This window comes from Bombus pyrosoma, linkage group LG6 (genome assembly GCF_014825855.1).
Source record: "Bombus pyrosoma isolate SC7728 linkage group LG6, ASM1482585v1, whole genome shotgun sequence".
Classification (NCBI taxonomy): Eukaryota; Metazoa; Arthropoda; class Insecta; order Hymenoptera; family Apidae; genus Bombus; species Bombus pyrosoma.
The window spans coordinates 9,940,854-9,962,418 of NC_057775.1; the positions used below are offsets into that span (position 1 = coordinate 9,940,854).

Consider the following 21,565-nt stretch of genomic DNA (forward strand, 5'->3'; position numbering starts at 1 on the left):
ACGAAAAAATCCAGGTGTAAGATCGTTGGACTAACGTAGGGCGAGAGGAAGAAGGTGGTGGTGGCGCGGTCGTGTGCGGCCGATGCGATGGTGCGTTAGCGCCGCGGGCCAGGCATCCACCTGCCCGAGCCAAACGCCCACGCGGCGGGCTGCTCGCGCGTACGTGCACTGTACACGCTCTCGCACACCGGCGCGCTCTGACGAGAGTGGCCCGCGGTCCTAGCTCCGTTACAATCAGGCCTGCTCGTGGCATTCCGCGAAACGCGCGGCGAACACGTCATCGGCCGAGAAGAGCGGCGACCTACGCGCGCGTGCACACCACGGAGAGCTGCGCACCGCGCCGCGCCGCGCCGCTCCGGACAACGTCGTCGCGAGAGCGCATTGCTCTCCGATGCGACGCTGCATAGAGAAAGGAGAGAGTGTGAGGTTAGGAAAGGGGAGCTGGCAGTGGGAGGGGCGCTCTCGAATAGGAAAAAGAAATGGAAGAAGAAAATGTAAGGAAACGTGGATGTGAAGTGGTTGGCGGTAACGTGGATATGCCTGATGAGGTCCAAGTGGGTTGAACGTAATGGGCCGCCATATATTGACCCAAATCGTTTAGATTTGGTGGCGGATTATATAAGGTGATTCGATAAATTAGTATCAAGTGCTTGAAAGGGATTAATTGCAAGTAATCGCATGATTGCATGATTAATTGCATGATTATTGAAAGGTTGAATCTCAGATTGTAAACACAATTGAAGATAAAATTGAAAATAAAAATTACACACTGTAAGCTAGCAGTTTGAAAGCGTAGCTACTTTGGTTCTTTTTTAAAAAAGATACTGCTCTTGTCTGCAATACGTTGATCGATCTATGTGAAATGTAGAATACGGGCAAATGGAACGACAATCGGCTACGGTAGAAAGTCGTTGAATTTCGGGAATAAAGCTTTCCCGGGGGACGCGACGATGCAGAACGAACCGGTAGCGTTCGCAGGATCGCAGCGATCCGTAATATCGGCTCACGGCTGTGTAACGCTCGCGTTTACAGGATTTAGGCGCGGTTATACAGGAGCCAGCTAACGGGGAGAGAGTAACGAGCACCGGGCACGAAACCAACCGCGTTGGAATTCGCGCGATCGTCTCGCTGCCGCTGTACCTTCTGCTGAATTATTTGAGTGGTTAAACCGTTTTTAACAGAAAATACTTTCTCACGCGTGATCTATCTGAAAGATTGACGAGGTACTAATTAGAGAATCGAGCTGGAAATTAGAGAACCTAGACATTCATGGGTATTGAGAAGTGCTAGATGTACATTGACAAAATTTATGTAGCGTATTTAAAAAATTTTGGAAGCTACGGTACGCTAGGAGGTTATGCCCATTACATCATTGCCTCAAATTAAACACGTTGAGATGTGTATTAGCGATGACGAATTTCTTGAGAGTCGTTGAAGGCAGTTAGTTTGACAGTATTCTATTTTCGAACGATTTATGACAGGTACTTAGACTGCGTGTGGTCAGTGAAAGTACGAATGAGAATATACAGATGTTTAAGCATAGTGAAGTCGCATACCTATCAGGTGTCAAAGGTTTAAATGTTGAAAAAGGAGACGGGAGACTTTAGGTTAGAGACTGGTAGGAAGGAACACTACACTTCCATGATCACAATGTGCTGCAATCCTAGCCTCTTCGATATCTTGTAATTTCCTCAAGTGACTAATTTAATCCGGCTGTGCATATTTGTGACACATGTGCCAGGAGAGATCGGGATTTCGCGAATCCATTCCATGACGCGTTCAGGCATTTCGCTCGTGTTCTCCCCGAAGGGACAGGCGTTCGTCCCGTTGTCGGCGATTCCACGAATTCACGTGCGTGAGACAGAGCCAGCATTGTTAGCGGATCAACCGCAACTATGTAGCTCCGCACGCCATGACGTCGCCATATGGATGTCAAAGCTTGTCACGATGCACAGAGAAGATCGTACGAACGGTTGTCATATTTTTTAATCGACAATTCCGCAAATTAATATCTTTTCCTCTCTACTCGTCGAATAGTTAAAAACAAAATCATCTACACATCACCGTTGTCATAGAGAATTAAATATCGTTACTGTGCATTACCGTTGCATGCGTTCCAAGTACTGTAACTTCAATGTCGTAGCACGAACAATACCTTCGACTAACTAGAAATCTGAGAAACCGCCCAAACCACTACTCACGCCATCATCGATCTCGAATCGATCGGAGAAACCAGCCGGAACACCGAGAAACACGCGTGATCGCGATTTTTGCGGGGCCCAGCTCGATTCAAAGTGCCAGTCGTAAAATGTCCCCCGCCTTGCGAACCTTACGATCAGATATAAAACCACGGACGAGCACGGACTACTGCACCGCTAGCGGAACGAAACTCTTGGTCGCTTCTTTTTCACCGGCAAATCCTAATTGTATCTCGGTTTACCCAGCCGACACGGATTTACGCGGCAGCCTTCGAGGGCCTGGTGGCCTCCGTTCTGCTTGCGTGCGGAAATCTCGAGGGTGGTCGACCGACGAAGGTGATTCCGTGATTACAAACTCGAGTGCCGCTGTATCTTCGCTTATTCCCTATTAATCTCGTATACGAGATACGCCGCCGCGATACTAACTCCGCGCGATGAGTGACCGTCGATACGCTTCGCTCGGGTCAATTTCGACGCGTCCTCGTTCTTCTTCTTATTTCCATAGTTTCCTTACTTCGGTTGATAAAAGATGCTTTCAAGAACGATGGAATTCGTTGAGTTGTTAGTTTGGCCGTCGACTGTCGTGAGTCTGAAACTGTTTATTCGGTAGATGGATACTGGGATGAGATTAGATTGCGTTTAATGGAAAGTTAGACCGATTGCCTGCGATATTTCTATCGCTCATATCGGCTAAATATTTCACGAATAAAATAAACTTTCAGACACTTTAGGTGTCTCGCCGGCATATCATACGCGAGACGAAAGTCAGATTGCCAGAGATTCGCTAGGCAAATTGCGCGTTTACACCGCACATCTCACGATTCCCCGGGGCTTATGGTTGCGCACGCGCAAATTGCAGAATTTCCATGAATTCGCGGCGTAGCGTTTAAGCCGACATTGCGCTCACCAAGAGGCGCGTTACATCGCTATCTTAATAAAGCGCAGATATACGGCAATCTTTCGAGTTATACGTCAGCACGAAACAAACATTAAAGCGTATGGTTGCCGGCGCGTCCTATCGATTTACAAGACCCCGTAGAATCGATCGAATCCGACGTTAATAAGTTGTACGCAGATAATAACGTTCCACGGATTCCACACGAAGATTAAGACTCCGGACCTGGTTGACTCGTGTTCTATACACAATAAACTCGACGTTGACTCCGTTCAACGAACATGTAAATTAAATTGTTCGATGTTTGTCGATGTTTCGTGAATTTTTTACTTCCGTTGCGTTTGGTGTATTGGTTACGTGTATTGGCTACGCGGTTTGATCAAACATTTTGTCGTTGATTATGACGATGAAAACTATCTTCTGCTGTCTTGTAGACGCGTGAACTGTGTCCAAGATTATAAAATTACATCGTACATATCTTCATCAACGCGTCACTACCAGACGATCGTACTACGACAAACTTTTCCAACGCGCTATGTACCTGTCCCAATCTTCTATTTGCCAGACAACCGTTGTGCAACCGGTCAAGTCACTCACCACTGACAGTACGTACAAACATTCTTTCCTCGTGAATCTAACTGGTTCGGAGCTGTCGCATGTAAAACGGGGAATCGCGAAATATCAAATGAAGACGGCTGACGCGTTACGTGAACCATCGACGTTGCATGACAGCGACCGATTACACCTCGCGTTACGCGTGTTCCGACGTAATTGACGCGCGGCAACAATATCGTCCTTATTATGACAATTACAAGCGGTGCTTGATTTCACAGCGTGGTTTCGTCGTAATTGGATTTGTCGGCTGTGAATACTTAGACAGTTGGTTTCTTCAGTCCCGACGAAACATCCTTTCCGTCTGTTTTTATTTAAACCGCGAAGAGAAAGCTTCAGTTTCGAGTATTATCTTCGAACGCGACTACGATACTATTTGAAATATTCTTTGCGAAGAAAGTACGATTATATATATATCTATTATGCGCTCCAGAATTTTCAAACATACATAAAACATGTAGAACACTTTCTCAAGGAAATTGAAATCGATGACTCACTCGGCTAGCACCATGCGCCGCTGGAAATTGTCACTGAACACGCGCGTTAATTGCGTCCAACGTTCGAATAGCCGTCGTGGCATAATGCGGCGCAACTTGTCGAGTACGCTTTTGCCAAGATAATTTATCGGTTCGCCCACGTAAGTTGGGATTCCATTAGTAACTTATTAATAGCCGGTGGGAGCGAGCGGTCGCGCGAGAAATCACGCTGACGACAACGACGCCGACGACGACAACGACACATCGATCAAAATGGCGACACGTTTGCGTGCGTTTCAAAACATCGTAGTTTCGTAACGAAGCCATTAACGGAGAGCATTCACCGAGTTTATTTGAGAAACGCTTGTTTCGAGATCGCCCTTTCGACAATTAATGTTAGGTAAAGGGGTTTGCACATATTACGTTTTCAAAGTCAAATCATAATTATTTCTGCATGTACAATGACCCGCGTAAGCGTTCAAATACTTTCGCGAACCACCGAATACGTAGATCAGAAAAATTGCGATCGCCAGTTCGATATTTTTACGCGCAAAATAATCTATTCCCTCTGTGATATTGAAGCTTTGAGTCGTTAAGAATTTTTTCTATTTTTCAAATGTACAGTCCAGTTGTAATTTACGTCGAGAAGCATCATCGGAAGATAATTTATGTCTTGTTGGCAATTTTCCGCTGTCAACGTTCTGGACGTTTCGCGTTGTGACATCGGGCTCCGTACAAATCACTATAGAGCTGTCAGGAAAAGCAGGCGTTCATAATCTAACGCTGGACCGACACGTCCGTGACGTAGACGAAGTGCAAAAGCTGGCACAGGCCTACTCACTGCGGTTACGTAACGAAAATGATCCTTTCCCAGACAGTGTGCCATAGCGTGCAACGCTTTACTGCCCTAATCCCACGTTCGAGATCTCAAAACTTGATCTTCTTCAGAGCCGTGGATCTTTTAAACTTCTTAGCGAACTAACAACACCATTCCTTAATTGAGAGCTGTTATAGCCATTAAATATTAAATTTATTATATCGAATACCTCATATACATAGAAATTACGTATGAAAATGAGAGGAAAAGGCACGTAAAGCTTCTGTGGATAGGCGAATGATAAAATCCAAAATATAGATAATCAACGAGTTGAGTCGTCTTTCCCAGTTAAAAGGTTAGATAAAAAGCCAGCGAATACTTATACGAGGATACTCATAAGGTTCCAGGTAATCATCTCGCATTCCCTCGCGAGAAGCTGATAGCCAACTCGATTGCTCGAAACACGATGCTTAATTTTATAACACCGGCCAATGAGTCTGCATTCCGTCGAGTGAAACAGAATTTCCGTATGGGACACCGTAACGATATCAAGCGTGTCCCCACGCTTCGCATCGCCGCGCCGCCGGTGCTTTGATGTTTACGACCAATGACGATCGAGATTTCTGTCTCAAGGGTTTAATAAAAGTCTGCTGCTCCGTATACTTGCGTGTAATCTTTGAAGTAATATTACGGAAGCGCTATATGTGATCCTTACAATATCGCATGCAAACGAAACATCGTGACGTTCGTCGAGAAGGAATAATATCAATAACGTTCATAGACCAAGCTGCGTACTTATGCGCTTTAATTTAACCTAATTAGGCAACATTAGATTGTTTCTTTTTCGTTTTGAATTCTAAATCAGAGTATCTTCCTTTCTTTGACTTACTTCTAAAGGCTTGTTAGTACAATTTCTATTTTTTTTCACCTTTCAGACACGAATATAAGTCTAAAACGATTTTTTAAATAATTTCGGAAGACAAAATTAATTTACCCGCTGCTCGAAGAAATAATAAGCGAAAGTTATACATTTGCCAATCGACCAAGCAAAAATCCTGCACCGTAATATATAACTTAAACGACATCAGTTTCAAAGTTTTGGATCCATGAAAAATTCTCTAATTTGCACGGTGGCCACAGCTTTAAGAGTGACCCTGCTCTGCTTTGCTTTTCCCGTGTCTTTAACCGTACTACCTGTTCGAACAGAGAGTCGATAAGAGAAGCTGGCGATGATCCAGCAGAGTATCGCTAAATTGACGCTGATTCGCAGTAAATTACACGGTCGGTTGCGCACCAGTGTCTCCGAAATCGTGACCGTAGCCGTGGAGAGACCGTGGCGCGATAAGACTGCGGTTGCGACTAATGGCGAGCACGAAAGATCCTCGCTGCGTGCGTATCAGGTTATTAATCGTTGGCACTTTCAGCTCGGCTGCTCGAGCCAGCGATCCGTGCGGACAAAAGGAACGCTAAATAGCAATATCGAAGCTTCGCGCAATCATTGGACTTATCTTCTCCTTCGTCTTCGATTTAATTAACCCTTTGATGTATTCAGGTTACGTTCGACATTTTATTCCAATTGCTTTGTATTTAATACGATGGTTTCCAAAGCATTTTATAAATCAGTCTTAGGTTCGTTTTGTTGTAACTGACAGCGTGATCGTTGCAGCGATACGATACGAGGCAATATATTCGATTTGCTTATTAACAAGAGCGTGATCGGTGAACTGGGTCAAACGGTGTCCTCGCGATCGGTCGCCGACCGGAGAAAGTGTTTCTCTCGAACAGAGGGACGATTTTCAAAGAACACCAACTCTCCCACACTATTTTATTCGCGCTCGGCCGAGCACCGGTGCAGCGCCTACTCGAATCCGCCACGGGTGGTCGGATTTTCCAATGAGCGCCCACCTTTTCCAAGTATCCGCCGATCATCTAACTTGATCATTTAATGTATCGTTTCAACGTACGTATTTCTGCGGGAAACGTAGCCTCGTGAAACGTACAGTGTTTAGATATCTTTGGACATTTGAGTGGATGATGAAATTTTGAAAATTCCAATTTAGATCGTAAGGTTGTTTCAAATTTTCGTTAATATCGCGTTAGATATCGTACGATGCCTCGATAGAGAGTTCGATAAACTAATTAATTCCAATTTCTTCTTATTTACAAATAGTTGAAATTTACGAGCACACGAAGACAGCTGTATTAAACACTGTAAAAAGAAAAATCACTGTTTTAAAACGTATAGACGTACGGCAAGGTTATAATCAATATGCAAGCTTCTCCCACATTCCACTGGCATCGATGCTATAAATTCTACGATCTAAATCGTTTTCGAGGCGAAGTATGTACATCGTCGCACGTTTCCAATACCCACTAAACAGTCTCATACGGTCCGTTGCTTTCCCTAATCAAGATGTAATCGATAAGAGAACTCACCGGTCCCGTATTCCTAGACCGCTCGACTACACCTCAGTCATTAACCCCGATCGTATAACCTGAAATCTTCGCGGCGTGTCGAAAAAGAATCGCGAGTACGCCGGTCCTGCTGTTCCTCTCTTCATCCTGCTTAATGCTCGCATGGATATCGAGAAACAGCCGTATCGTGTAATTCTTAAACACAGGGAAAAACCGGACGCGGACCGTTCGACGCTGAATGTTCGGTAAGAAAATCACGTTCGTTACAGGTGTTCGAGTCGTGTTCCGCCGCGTAATCCGCTGCTACGATCTTATCGCGATGAAATTAACCTTCCGCGAGACCTGCCGCGGCCCAATCCACGTGACATCCACGGCATACCGCGGGTGCATCCATCGTGACGTCCGAGAGGACATCGAGCAACGTGCCGTTTTCAAAGAGGTCGGCCGGGGCCACTCCTCCTCGATAATTGTCGACTTTGTAACGGGCTCGCGTACCGGCCATCTAGTCGACTACATCGCCACTCGACTCTACTCTTTTATTTGGCACTGTGATTGCTGCTGATTGCTCGATGAGATTCCTGTATAGGCAGAAACGCGATCGGTTCTGCGTTTCGTGTAGCCTCGCTACGAGGCGTTATTTCCTTTTCTTTTCTTCGTCTTCTTTTGCAAGGTGAGGTCGATACGTGACTTATATCTCTGGTTTAAAACGTTGATTGATTTTTAAAAAGCTTGCGTGCGTAAATAGCCACGAGGCACCACAATCAACGAATATGATCTTCCCACTTGTATTCGTCGATTATTCGTCGAATATATCCACCGTAGCCAATGTTCAACGCAATTCGATTGTAATATTGGACAATATTCCTGGAACTAATCCCTGAACGATGCTGTAGGATCCAGCGTATCGGTAGAGTGGGGCCGGTCAAGTAGACGATTAATTTGTCATGCTCGGCCGTGTAACATGCGTGTTCCTCGAGCGGCTTGGCACGGCCGAGTGATATTATACGCGCGCGCCAACGATTCCTCATATTACGCGGTCAAACCGTCCGCCATTAATATCAGAATGATTCTCGTGGCGGCGCGCTGGAGGGGTGCGCATGGACCCCATGTCGGGAAACGCCGTGATTAAATGGCCATTTTTTCTCGCGATGATAAAGGACGCCCGGCTCGATTACACTAAAACCAACAGGACTACTGCTAACCTAGCTGTGTACGCTACTCGAACAGGATCGCCCATCTTTGCGTTCCTCTCTCCTTCAAACTACATTTTCTTTTTTCTCCGCTTCGTCTTTCTCCTATCCTCGTGGCTTCGTTCTTTTTCCCTTTATTCCTTCCCGCCGATATCTCGATATTTCCTCGGTGACGGCTGATGGACGACGTGTACGAGCCGCGAATACCTCGTTAGTCAATTAGCCACTCGCTCGCTTTCGTTCGGACATCTGTTTCTTCGGAAACCTGATGTACTGTAACCGAGCTACGTACGTATATTATTTTTGTAATTAACAGATGGTTTTTTAGTGTTCTACTGTGCTAAAACGATGCTAATCGCTAGCTGCTAATGGACTCGGCGTTTTTTTGCCCTCTGTCCTTGCTAGGTCAGGTTGTTCTCTCATAAAGGTGGAAGGTGGAAACACGACGACTGATCTTATAGACGAACTGCTTGGTAAATGGATATGTCAGGCATCCTTGACATTAGAATGAAAAAATTGTCTAGACGCGGGGAAAAATGATTCTCAAACTTTGATCGCTATTTATACGCGAAGAAACAAGTTCGATTAAAATCTTTGTAATTTAAGTAAATCTTTGTAAATCACTGATATTACGAGAACATCCGCTGGAAATCGTCGACGAGGAATCCCGTCCACTGACATTCCGAGCAGTGCGTGCAGCCACGCTCGGCATTTCGCGCATACCGAGTCTCGATTCAACCCTTCCTCATTTTTTCCATCCGATGCAAATTGCCACCTGTTCGCGCGACCTGCCTCCAGCCTCCGTCGAACTCGCGTAAACTACCTTTGGTCACGTTCTGTACAGAGCAGATTTTCTTGCGCTAGAAATAGTAGAACCGAAGATGAAGGAAAACGACCACGCGAAGAATTCTTTCCGGAAGATATCGCATGGGCTGGAAAGCGTAGTTGTGAAATGTAATATCGTAAAATTTATCTATCGACTATCATCGATATTGCAATAATTTGCTACAGAAATAAACGAATTATATAAATTCGACGAATTTGAAAATATCTTAGTACATTCTATTTTTCAAATATCTTACTGACTCAAATCGTACGAACACTGTTGCTTCGCTCCGAGGTCAGCCATCTCTAAACTCTAACCATACAGAAACTCTGCAACGAAGGTTGACAATTTCCGAAACGTATTTACGAGAAACGCGACGATTACAGCCGGTTCGCAACGAAATATCCACGCATTTGACTTTACGGCCGGTGATCCATGAAAGTGCAGAGACCGAAGCGGTTATTAGCGAGAGATTACCAACTGGTCGTCGGTCTGTTACGACGTACGACTTACGACCCTTCGTCGAAGTGTCGCGTCGATCCTGGGGCCGTGAGAGAGCGTCGCGCTTCGACTCGCTCGTCCATAGAGGTGAGAGGGAACAGGACTCGTTCGTAACTAAGAACTATCAATCCACGCGTGCACGGTTTCACCGGCTTCGGCTGCACGATGCCGGTCATTACCGGCCGATGACGACAGTACGGTATCGAATGAGCCGAGACTAAAGTGGCGAACGAGAATGGCAACTTCTTTTACGCGTTGCGCGCCTTTCAGTCTAAGAAAAGCTACCGCTATGCTTCTCACTTTCGTGCCGGAAGAGTAGCCTAATTGGGATTTCGTACATTCGAAGAAGTTTAGTTTGTATCATTGGAACTTTACCGAAATTTCCTAAGGAATTTCCTTTCCTCTATTCGGTATAGAGAAAAAAATACTTGTATCGATCGATCGATGTCTACGAACGTCTGATTAAACAACGAAAAATTACATCCTGTTTGTCGTAACAGTATTTTAATTCGATATACATTTCGCTATCTAGTTTTGTTATATACGAGGGATATCGATTCGCGTTATCACAGTGTACTAGCTATTTACCGTTGTCAAAGCGGATTGCATAGGCTGATACTTAAAGCCGCATAGGAGGACTGTTGCCATTCCGAGATAATCCTCTCGCTGGTGGTCTACGAGCGAACGCGGAAACAGTTCTCGGCGGTATCGTTCCAGCAGGAAAAAGCTTGGGGATTGGTCGTAACGCTTGGAAATGGCTTTAAACAGGCTGACGCGTTTCGTTATGAAGCACTGTGAAGAAATTATGAAGAAGAGGGCGCGGAACGTTGCCCTGGGATTGCGTAGATGAGCCGACAAGTTTATTCCATGCTTAACCGTGTGCATAGTTTTATCGTGAGTTTTGTTGCGAGAAAGTTATAGTACGAGAGTACAACAAAATATTAGAATACGAATAGAATACGTTTATTGACAACCTTGTACCAAAACTAACCAGATATTCGGAATAATTATTCGAACGTGGTTCGTATAGAGGAAAACCGTAGGAGGAAAAAATTTATTTGAAAAGACCAGGATTTGGAAAGCGTGTTGAATATTGATTATGGCCAGGTATTAGTCGGCGATTCTTCCGGACTATAATCTAGGGATTACAGGGTAGCGGCGTGCGTACTTATCCGACTATATAATACAAGCGTATCGTGCAGAGCTACGGTGCTCGTTGGATGTACGTGGTGGGTCATACCACCGCCTCGAATGTCCTTTAACGATTCGGTTAATCATCTTTAATGAGAGCGCTTGATACGCGGATTCAATTTACAGACTTTATGATGGAACTTGATGTTTGTAATTTATGTGCGACGTGATCGAGCACTTCGAATACCTTATAGGGTATTTGCATTATTCAGGGACATTTTAATAATCTCCAATTATGCACTAAACCAAGGAATACAATCTTTATTTCAGGCTTATGGCGCGTCTTTCTTGTTTCTTTTCCCTTTTTTTTTTTCTCAAAGATAAAATACTCAAGAACGTTTATTCGGTTGAAGTGCCTCGTGGGGTATCTCAGGTATTCACGGCCATTGATTATTAATAACGCCCAATTAGCTATTGAAAGGTAGACCGAAAACAGGCAAGCCTCATTTAAAATTATAATGAATCTTTTTGAAAATCAAGTAGAATACTTTACTTTAATGTTTATTCTACTTAATTGCAAATTGGTATCGCCGGCTAGTTTATTTTATGCCGGTCTAATGACAAATTATAATCTTATAAATACTATATGCCTGTACTGTAAATATACAGTGGTATGATTACGTTTAACATTCACGAATGGATAATTACCAAAATTCAGTTCACATAGTAACGCCAAAAATTAATCCATAACCATCAATAATATCCTTAATCTTCTGCAATGAACGAAACAAATGCACTGTGCGATATTACAGCGATGCAACGAGGACAACATTACATGGAATTAATGAGTCTATACATTCGTGCCATTAATACAACCCTTCTCCTCCTCCATCCTCACCAACATCTTCATCAAGCACGTATAAACCGCAATGGACGAACAATAAACGCCCTTACAAATGAATCTCGACCACGCACTCACAGACGTAAGTACGTGCTCCACCCCCGCGCAGTTCCAAGATTTATATTCCATTAGGACCTTTCCTCCTCACCCTTCGTTCTTCGCTCTCCATATATACATATATATATGTATGTATATATATATATATATATATATATATATATACATCGACCGTTAGGACTTTATTTATCCACTCGCCATGCTAGACCATACCTCATTACCGGTTAATTACCGAAGTATCTCGTAACCGACAACGGCTAGATGCTGCGTGACTACTTACTATGTTCTGTTCGTCTGAATTAAACGTAGCTATGCCGCGAGACCAACGTTCGTTGCATATACGCATTGATAAATATTTGCTAATTTTTACAAACTGTACATCAAGGACGAAACATTTGAGGATAGGATAAAGTTGAAGCATTGAAACCCGAAGTATCGACGCAAAGTTTTCAAGACTGTTAGCGTTATTGGTTAACGGGTAAGAAGTAAGAAGCCGAATGCAATGGGAACGTGGAATAGTATCTCATAAAGACTACGCTACTACATGGAAAAAGCTCATTCCACTAACAGCAAGTGGCTTTTGTATTTTCTGTGGAATTTAAATAAAGGCTTCATTATTTCCAACGAATGAGATTCTACAGTAATAATGTAACACGATGAGAAATTTTTTCCATCGCAAAAAAATTTCCATTATCAGTACGCCTATATCCCTCGCTGAATCCTGACTAATGAGATTCTACTCATTACCCTAATTCTTCTACATCGTGGCTCAATCCCTTCCTCATTTTCTACGTTATTTCCTTAAGCGTAAAAATTATAAAGAGTCTATCGGAAGCCTCTTAAAAATTTGCCCCGTCTCTTTTCCACCTCAAACTCCGTGGTAACTTTGTAATATAAATCCTCATTACCGCTTTCTCATTTCCATCGAGAAGAAAACGGTGGACAGATGGTAAACGAGACGGTCAGCCGGGTGGAGCCCTGGTCGAGTCAACCGGCTTGAAATATAACGTCCGGGTAATGAATCGCAACATTCAATTACGCATTAATAACAAGGCGGCGGAGAGACGGGGCGGCCGATTATCTCGCGGCGCGTACAATGTGCGAAAGCCAGCGGCTTGTTTTCTAACAAACAAACTGACGGTTATGGCCGCCACCGTGGACAGAGCCATAAATACGAGGCGAGCGTTCGCTTCTGCATGCGCGCCACCAGCGGTGATTTCCTTAATTGATCGAACCACGATCCACACGATCGAGTCGTCGCTTGACGATCTTATCAGCGCTTCTTATCTACGTAGAGGCGGCTCGTACAACGTCTAATCTACGCGATCGAGTGCGCGCAAACATCTCCCACGCTTGCTTGTGTTCACGCGTCCGCTTGGAAAGGCGACCACGAGAAATATTCGCCGGTTCCGCGTCGCCGGCTCGAATAATTAAACGATCCTGACCGACGCGACGTCTAACGGGCGAGACAGCGCGGAACCGCGACCGTAGGCGGCCACATCGCTCGAATACGCCTGGTTCACGTGAAAGAGCTCTAACAGTGTTTTGGAATTTGACCAGCGTCGATTCTGCTGAGAAAAATATCGCGCGTTGATGAGTTGCTTTTGGATGACTTACGGCTAGTTGTGGAAAAATCACTTGATCATGGTTTTGATTATTCTTCAAGTTATCCCGCGATTGAAATAAATTCCACGTTTGAGTATTTCTCTACGTATACATACGAATAATGGCACGTACCTGGTCTTATGATTCTTTCATCGATACGTTGGCCTGTAAAAATGTGGAAAATGGAAAAAGCTTCGCTGAGAATTTTCTGAACGAAGTGTACAAGACGCGATCAATATGTGTTCCTATTCGCCTAGTATTCGATATTATACACATTCCACGCCTACTCAATCGAATAACTCATGCGCCAATCTCTTATTTACGGTGTCTCGCGATATCCTGCCAAGAAAATACCCCATCACTCATAATAACTTCTCCACTCGACGTGTTCTACACAAACACGGCGGAAACTAATATCTAAGTCAGCAAAAAAATTCTACGCGCAACTTGCTCTACCGCAAAAAATCAAATAAAAATGCATTCTTATGAGATTTTATCTTTCGTTACAACTAAACTGAACGTACAGTGTCGTCTGTGTATATCGCAGCAATAAAAGACAAAATTCAAGCAGAGACGAGCTACGGCACCGTATGACAAGTGTTTCTATGGCCAAGCAAACGCGTAATCCCTGTACACGCTTACAAAAAGTACTTGGAAAATGGTGAGGCGTGGGTGACTCCTATTCTCCGAATAACTGTTGCGATCGTAATATTAGCGCGTAGACATTTCCGCGCGGACTTATCGCGCCCCTTGAGCGCCACTCGATCGTAAACTAACGGATATTCGCCGAAGCCTGGCACCACCGAGTATTCTTTTAATTACGCGTCAAACGATAGAACCTGGGCGACAGCTTGCACGCGCGCGTATGATCTTTCTAGCGGAATCTTCGGTTAGAAGCGGAGGACAGATATGTGTATTTATGGCGACAAGTGGAAATTATAAAAAGGTTGTTTCTTTACAGAGACAGAGAAACGTTGTAATAACGATAATACTAGTAGGAATTATTAAGTTATTAAAATCTAAAAAATATTTCTTTTTTTTTTTCATTGATTCCAACGTCTATCACCGAGTCCGCTTTTCCGGCCACGAAAGAAAATTCCAAACATTTGTTTCGTGTCTTTCGAATAGAAAAGTTAATAGCAAACTAATTCGACGATCAAATGAGATACTTAGATATTCAGAATATAAATATCAAAATCGGTGAATATTGGTCGGTACGGTGCAAGAGGACAAAGCAGTGGACGATCGGTACCGTAGTATGGTCGCGAACGTTGTCGCCGTTATCTTCTCCAGGCTCGATCGTTTCTCACCGCCTAAGTATATGCTCATTGGCGTAAGGAGCATTGCCTGTGTAATCTGGGATGTTAATCGGGCAACATCGACTTGTATTACGGTACAAAGTAATGTTGTAATATACTACGAGCCGGCGGTGAATTAGTTTGAACGTTTAAGGTAAACTCAACCGGCTACAGCCGCGCATCAGGCCGTGTATTAAATATCCTGTGCATGAATTAATCTTAAATTAATTATCACACGGTGTCTCAAACGAAAATCGCATAATTTTCGACGAGACGTCATAATGATATTATTGAGATATGTATAATTTTGTGTGCTAGAGTAGATTGGCCGTGTAGTAGTGACACACGTATGCGAATATGAGTGTGTGGAAGCATGTGTGTGAGCAGCGTCTCGAAAAACAGATGAATGTAGCTGTTCCGTTGGCAGTGTGGTATGGAAGATGGTGAGACAAAGAGAGCGCTGAGGCGCGTGCAAATGTACATCGACGATGATCCACAATTCTCAACAGATATATGTGTAATTGACCCTTATGGAAAAACGGCTCATAAGAAAAATAATGAATTGACCTATTATTCGAGTAGAAAATCCACTCACCACCTGCATATTTACCTACAGACCTACATATCCAATAGGCTCTGCGTTCGAAAAGCTCGATTATATTAATTCAGTCTGTGCTATAGATCGGTACGCGCTCTAATAACCTATTATTATATTAATACCACTTCTATTAATAGCACTGAATTCTTACGCAACATATTAATTACGCGCTCACGCTTATCTATGCAACTATTATCCAACCATAAAAGATACGCTATTCCATTGCAAGTGAATAAACATTGCCTATTTCCGAAGGCAGCCGTGCAAAAAGTCAGTCAACACATTTCGTTCAATCTGCATTAAGCGAGTTCTGTCACTTCATGCGATTCAAACAGCTGGATTTTCTTTGTTAATAACTAATTCATTCAAATTTCCCGCTGGAACTAACGAGGAAACCGTGGTTTCGTTCAGATGCCGCGTACGTTTATCGCGAGCAACGAAAGAAACGCAAGACAAGATTTCCCGATGCGTTTCGTAATGTACGAAATTAACAGCCAGTCGAATAATTAAGCGTTAAATAATTGCTTAATTGTATTCGCGGGCAATGACACGTGCACAGATCCTCGCTTCCGGATCAATTACCGGACGTGCCATCATGTTTCGATATATTGGGTTGGCAACAAAGTGACTGCGGATTTGTCATTACCACCTAACTTACCATTTGCCATCGTTGAAGATCACCACCTAATGACAGGTGATAATGACAAAATCCGCAGTCACTTACTTGTCAACCCGATACATCCAACGATCGAACTTGGTCCTTCCGTTTCTTCGTTCGCGAAACGTGAATTTCAGATGATAAAATTGTAAGTTCTCTGATAATGGAAGACCACCTTGAAGGGACAAATTTTATCTACTTCTACGTCAAATAATTCCACACTTCTCAACTTATTGAATTATTAAAATATCTATGCGTTACAATGTAATAAGGCTCGAAATATCTCCAATTTCCCTAATACCTGATCCTCAACAACAACAAGCCAATTTTCATGTTGGCGTCGAATGTTCGCATTATTAGTACAGATCGCGCGATAACCACAGAATTAACATTTCCTCTGTATATTCATCCTCTTCGATACGCGAGTTTTCATGGTGAACGATGAAAATAACTAGCAGAGGACTGCACGTGTATGCTCACGAGGATTTGCGAATAGCGACCTGTAATAAATAATTACCGAAGCAAGACACTGAAGATATACTTTTTTTCACGCGATTATAACGACGTCCACAGGAGTCGGGGAGGGGACGTGTAATCATAGTGCACCGCGTGTAATGATTCACGGTAAATTCTTTGACCTAGCTTATTACTTTAATTAAGAACGTTGCAACGATCGCGAGGGAAGGGGAAGGAACGAGACGCGTGACAAGCGTGGAATAAAAAGCTTTAATCAGCTTTATTATTAACGTTAATAAATTGGCCCACGGCATGGCATCCACGTGATCTCTGGGCCGCGTCGTTTTACGCGTCTTTTGTTACCGGCGTGCTGTGACCGCGAGAAGAACGGTACTCTTTCTTTATGGTGTCCTCCTTGGACTCACGGTTGCCTCGAAACGGCTCGATATTTGTGTACTTACATAAATACTTATAATGACTGTATTTGTTACAGCATTTACATACTAGTTAAATAGGTTCAGTTATATTAAATGTCGTATCATTTACAGTTAATAGTACTTTCGTATAACTAGAAGAATGTAATGTTATGGAAATGAAATGTATAGAACCTGATAGAAAATTGGCCTGATTGGTAAGTAAGAGTATGTGCAAATACTTTGTATAACGTACCTGCACCAATTATTGGAAAATGTTGATTTTGTTAAGACGTTACTATTTATGCAAATTATGGTGAAAATAGGAATGAAAAATTGCGTTGACAGAGCGTATTTTATTAAACCAGCATATTTTAATTTGCTTCAATTATGGTAGAAATAATAAGGAACATAAATGGGTAGCAGTAAAATTTATTAGCTATCAATTATTATTATTATATTGCGAATTTCTAATGCAAATGCAGGGCTTTATATACCATGAAACATACTAAGAGTGTAATAAAAATAAAGTACCATTGATAATTATACATCTCACAGGAATTGCGTCTGGTTTTCTGAACGGCGTGCAGGTTAAAAATTCCTCGTGCGCACATTTATTCTGTTTAACTAATTACTGGCGAGCATATGCACGGTTATTTATAACTCTTTACAAGTGCGAAGTTTCTTCTTTTTCTATAAAATTCCATCGACGATGAAAGGTATACGTACGTTGAACATCCTCGTTATGTGAACTCATTCTATGTAATTGCATTAAGTAAAAACCAGGCATACTACTGGCAAACATACACCCATTCATCATCCGTACCTCGACAAGTGCTACCTTTTTTATCGATAAAATTTCATCCAAGAAGAACAACATAATTGCACTTGATATCAAACATACTTCTCATCCAGATTCAGTTTATGAGAGTTTACATTTACACGTCTTCTTTTTTTTTTTTTTTTTTAACACTGAACGTCAGTGACATCGATACGTAACAATCTAATAATCCTTAGTGTCACTTTACACGAAGAACGGTACTGGAAAATATCAATTATCAATAATAACGACAGAAACATATACAACGCCATCGTAGAAGCAACTAGAAATCAAAGTTTTGTATGTCTCAAGTGCCTTTAACGAGTGAAAAATGATAATAAATATACTTAGTATATACATCGATCTACCTTGCGATCTTTAACGCGTATTATGTCATCTGGTTGCCACGTTATTAATCAACGTCATTATTTCATGCTACATCTATCTTCCCTTCTCTCTCTTCCTTTTCCCTTAAATATAGCTAAAATAACTATCTCTCCAATAAAGAAACATTGATACGAAGCTGCTGCCACTGCTACTTACAATCAGATGATAATCACACAATCGCAACTCCCTCGGAGCTGCATATCGACGAAGGAACCGCGATGCATAGTCGCCATCATCGACGTTGGAAAAGACGCGCGAACATAGGGTGCCGCTTGGTCGACGTTGCTCGCGCTTCTAGCGGTCCCATCGTGCCAACTCCTCTCTCCTCTCAACTGCCTGCATGAATATTCATAGCTTTTCCGGCCGTCGCCTGGTGCGCGAGCGTGCGTTGCTCCCAATTTGTCACACACCGTGGCATTATCCCATTTCGCTAATAAAGTAATATTACGGGGAACCAGGCACGGGCTGATATACTTTTTCACTCTGTTGCCATGGCGCGCAATTATGCAACTTGGTAATTGCACGGCGCCCTGCCCGTCAGCTAGCCGTATCATCGCGTAACGAGACGCGACTTTATTACCGAGTTCCTCTGCGTCCGCCTTCATCCACCTTGGATGACGTGGAAAAAAGAAACAACGTCGTTCGTTCTTCTTCGTGAACGACTTCGTTCTCAGACGACAGAGAAAAGAAGGACGAGACACGAGGAAAGCCCTGCGGACTGTCCAAAAGTCAGGCTGACCCACCCTATAGATCAGAAAATGGACAGATTAACGCGATCGCTGTTATTGATTAAAATTCACATTGTTTATTATTTCACAGTTTACGATTAGTTAAACTGAAAATTGAAAGTTGGAGCGAAATCGAAAAATTCGGGAAAATCCAGTTAATCATAAAACGTATTCGGCTGCGAATCGTTCGATGTTACAACGATGTGATAACGAGGGAAAATAGTCTGTTTACGCTTTTACTATGTTTCAGGACGATGGAGAGAGGTTCGACGAATCGGCGACAGGGAGAGGGCGAGATGGTGGACGGTGGCAAGGTAAGTGGCTAGTCTTGATCGATTTTATCGATAATCGTGGAACTTGACTTTTCCTTTTTACGGAATCTTGTGCGATTATACGCGTCTGATCATATGCTTGACGTGCTTCTCACTCTTTTATTTTTTCCTCGGAAGTTTGCTTGCTCGTTGTCGCTGTTCTCAAGGTGCTTGTTGGGTTAAAACGCTTTGATAACATGGCAGTGTTGTCCGCAATAATGTAATACGAGTGTCGTCGAGTCGCGATGCTAATTAGATTTTTTTAATGATCGTACCCTTTCGCTTGGACGCTGCGCGAGATCTTTATCGAGACGTTCCGTGCGTTTAACGTGTGTACAAGCGAAGGGAACTTGAATGTCGCGTTCGAGAAACTTGTGAGAGAAACTTCTATCCAACTTCGAGCGATTACGATTCGTTTATGACTTTCCGAGAATTCTCGAGTACTTTTTGTGCGAAATCTAGAATTCGAAGATATTTAAATTGCTCGATGAATCGCTTAGTATACATTGTCCAAAGTATAGATATTAAAAATCTAACAATCTTTCCATTTTCAAAAAAATTCGAAACAAATTATATGGTATCACTTAGGTATACTAGGTCCTAGACCCAAAATTTCCCGTTTTCTTTCTGAGAGAACCGTTCACACGAATCTCAACGAGTCTACCAATCTCCCCCTTGAAATCTCCTCGGGAATCGATTGACATTCGATTTCGCGACAGACAGGTATTACGCAGCCTTCTCAGGTATCCGCGACATTTGCCAGCGGACCGAGCGAGAGCCTCGTAATTAGAGTTTTTCTCGGAGGAGACGCGCGCGTGATCGCGTCCGGTCACACCGTCAAAGATCAGCGCCGACCGATGCCGATAGCCCACGAGAAACCGCATCTCGTGTCCCCTAACCGGTATGCCGAATCGAAAAAAAGTCGCAACAACATGGAGTGCGTGTCGCGCGATTCCGAGGACACCGATTTCACGGCAGATACATTAATGCCGGAGCCGCAGTCCTGTGCACGTTAGAAGCCGTCGAATAAATTTCCATCGGGACACGCCTCTGGATGCTCGATAATTCACTGGACTTTCTAACTAACGGAGAGGACGAGAATCACGGGAAAATCGTTCGCCTGCGCGATACCTTCCTATTACACGATTACGTTTGCGATGTTCTTGCACGATTTACGTTGGTTAATGGCAAAGGACAAGTATAGAAAGGACGTTAATTATACAGGCCAAGATGGATTGGTTAATTTCGTAGGAATTATTACTACCATTTCGTAGAATTCGTTTTAAGCAACGACATGAATGGCACAGAGATTGCTGTTGGTTATTTAAAGAGACCGTGCCTCATCCTTTGACACTGGTTGGAAAGTTTGTTCTTCTGTTCGTTATTTCCTTATTTCGTTATTTATGTGACTAAGCTTGTGTATATTATTGTTGAAATAGGAACTACTCTGACGACTCGTTACTTCCACGTTACATAATCTACGATAATGATTCAAACGAAGATATCAAACGACGACGGAAGCTTCGAAACTTTTAGAATTTTTATTATTTCACGCGTCAATGGCCGTGTTCGATTCTATCGCTTTCACAATCTCCTCAACATCCCGACAATAAGTAATTTATTATGTAAAAAAGACATCTCCGAAATCAGAATTATACTGTCGATGCCTCGAAATGGAAAATCATGGTCCTGTTACTCGTGTTCGAAGGCGGTTGGACGAAAGGAGAAACGGTCCCCGGCGCGATCGATCGTTCCTGATTACGTAATCGGGCTTTCGAGGTCGGTCCGCAAAGTTGCTCGGCTAAAAGATGCTCTTTTGCCCCGGAGCGCGCTTAATCTTATCGCCGGCTAGGCTTTTGTCGGCCAGTTGATGCTTTCTCGAAGCTTTCTTATCGAGCCACGAGCCACGAGAAGCGCACGATTCTCGCCTCGCTTCCGCTTCGTTCGCTTCGTCTCGTATCGGCTCGTTTCCACTTTTGTCGTAGCTCGTAGCCCGACCCATTGGTAGAAAACAGCGCCGCATCACAGCTTTTAACACCGACGATACACGCGATATCCGCAACGATATTCGTGTCGTTTATCAGTGCACTCTATTAGCGACGCGATTCGATGTGCTTTATGCTTCGCGATACTTTGCCGGTTACGCGGTACGTGTGAGGTGCAGTGGTGAATAGCAAAAGTGTTAAGGAAAGTAATTATGGTGGGAACTGATCGGTGTTTATCAGTTTACGGTTAGGAAAAATTGTCGTAAAGGTGATGGGTGGTTTTTCAG

General features: G+C 43.3%; 1 protein-coding gene across 1 annotated transcript in view; it reads left to right on the forward strand.

Moving 5' to 3' along the window:
• The first annotated feature begins 453 nt into the window (after positions 1 to 453).
• Positions 454 to 21,565, forward strand: part of LOC122568276 (protein MLP1-like) — a 64,764-nt gene continuing 43,652 nt past the window's right edge. Inside the window, exons 1-2 of the mRNA XM_043727841.1 lie at positions 454 to 623; positions 19,233 to 19,296. Coding sequence (XP_043583776.1) covers positions 544 to 623; positions 19,233 to 19,296 — 144 coding nt within the window. The 5' untranslated portion in view covers positions 454 to 543. The remainder of the gene's footprint in view (positions 624 to 19,232; positions 19,297 to 21,565) is intronic.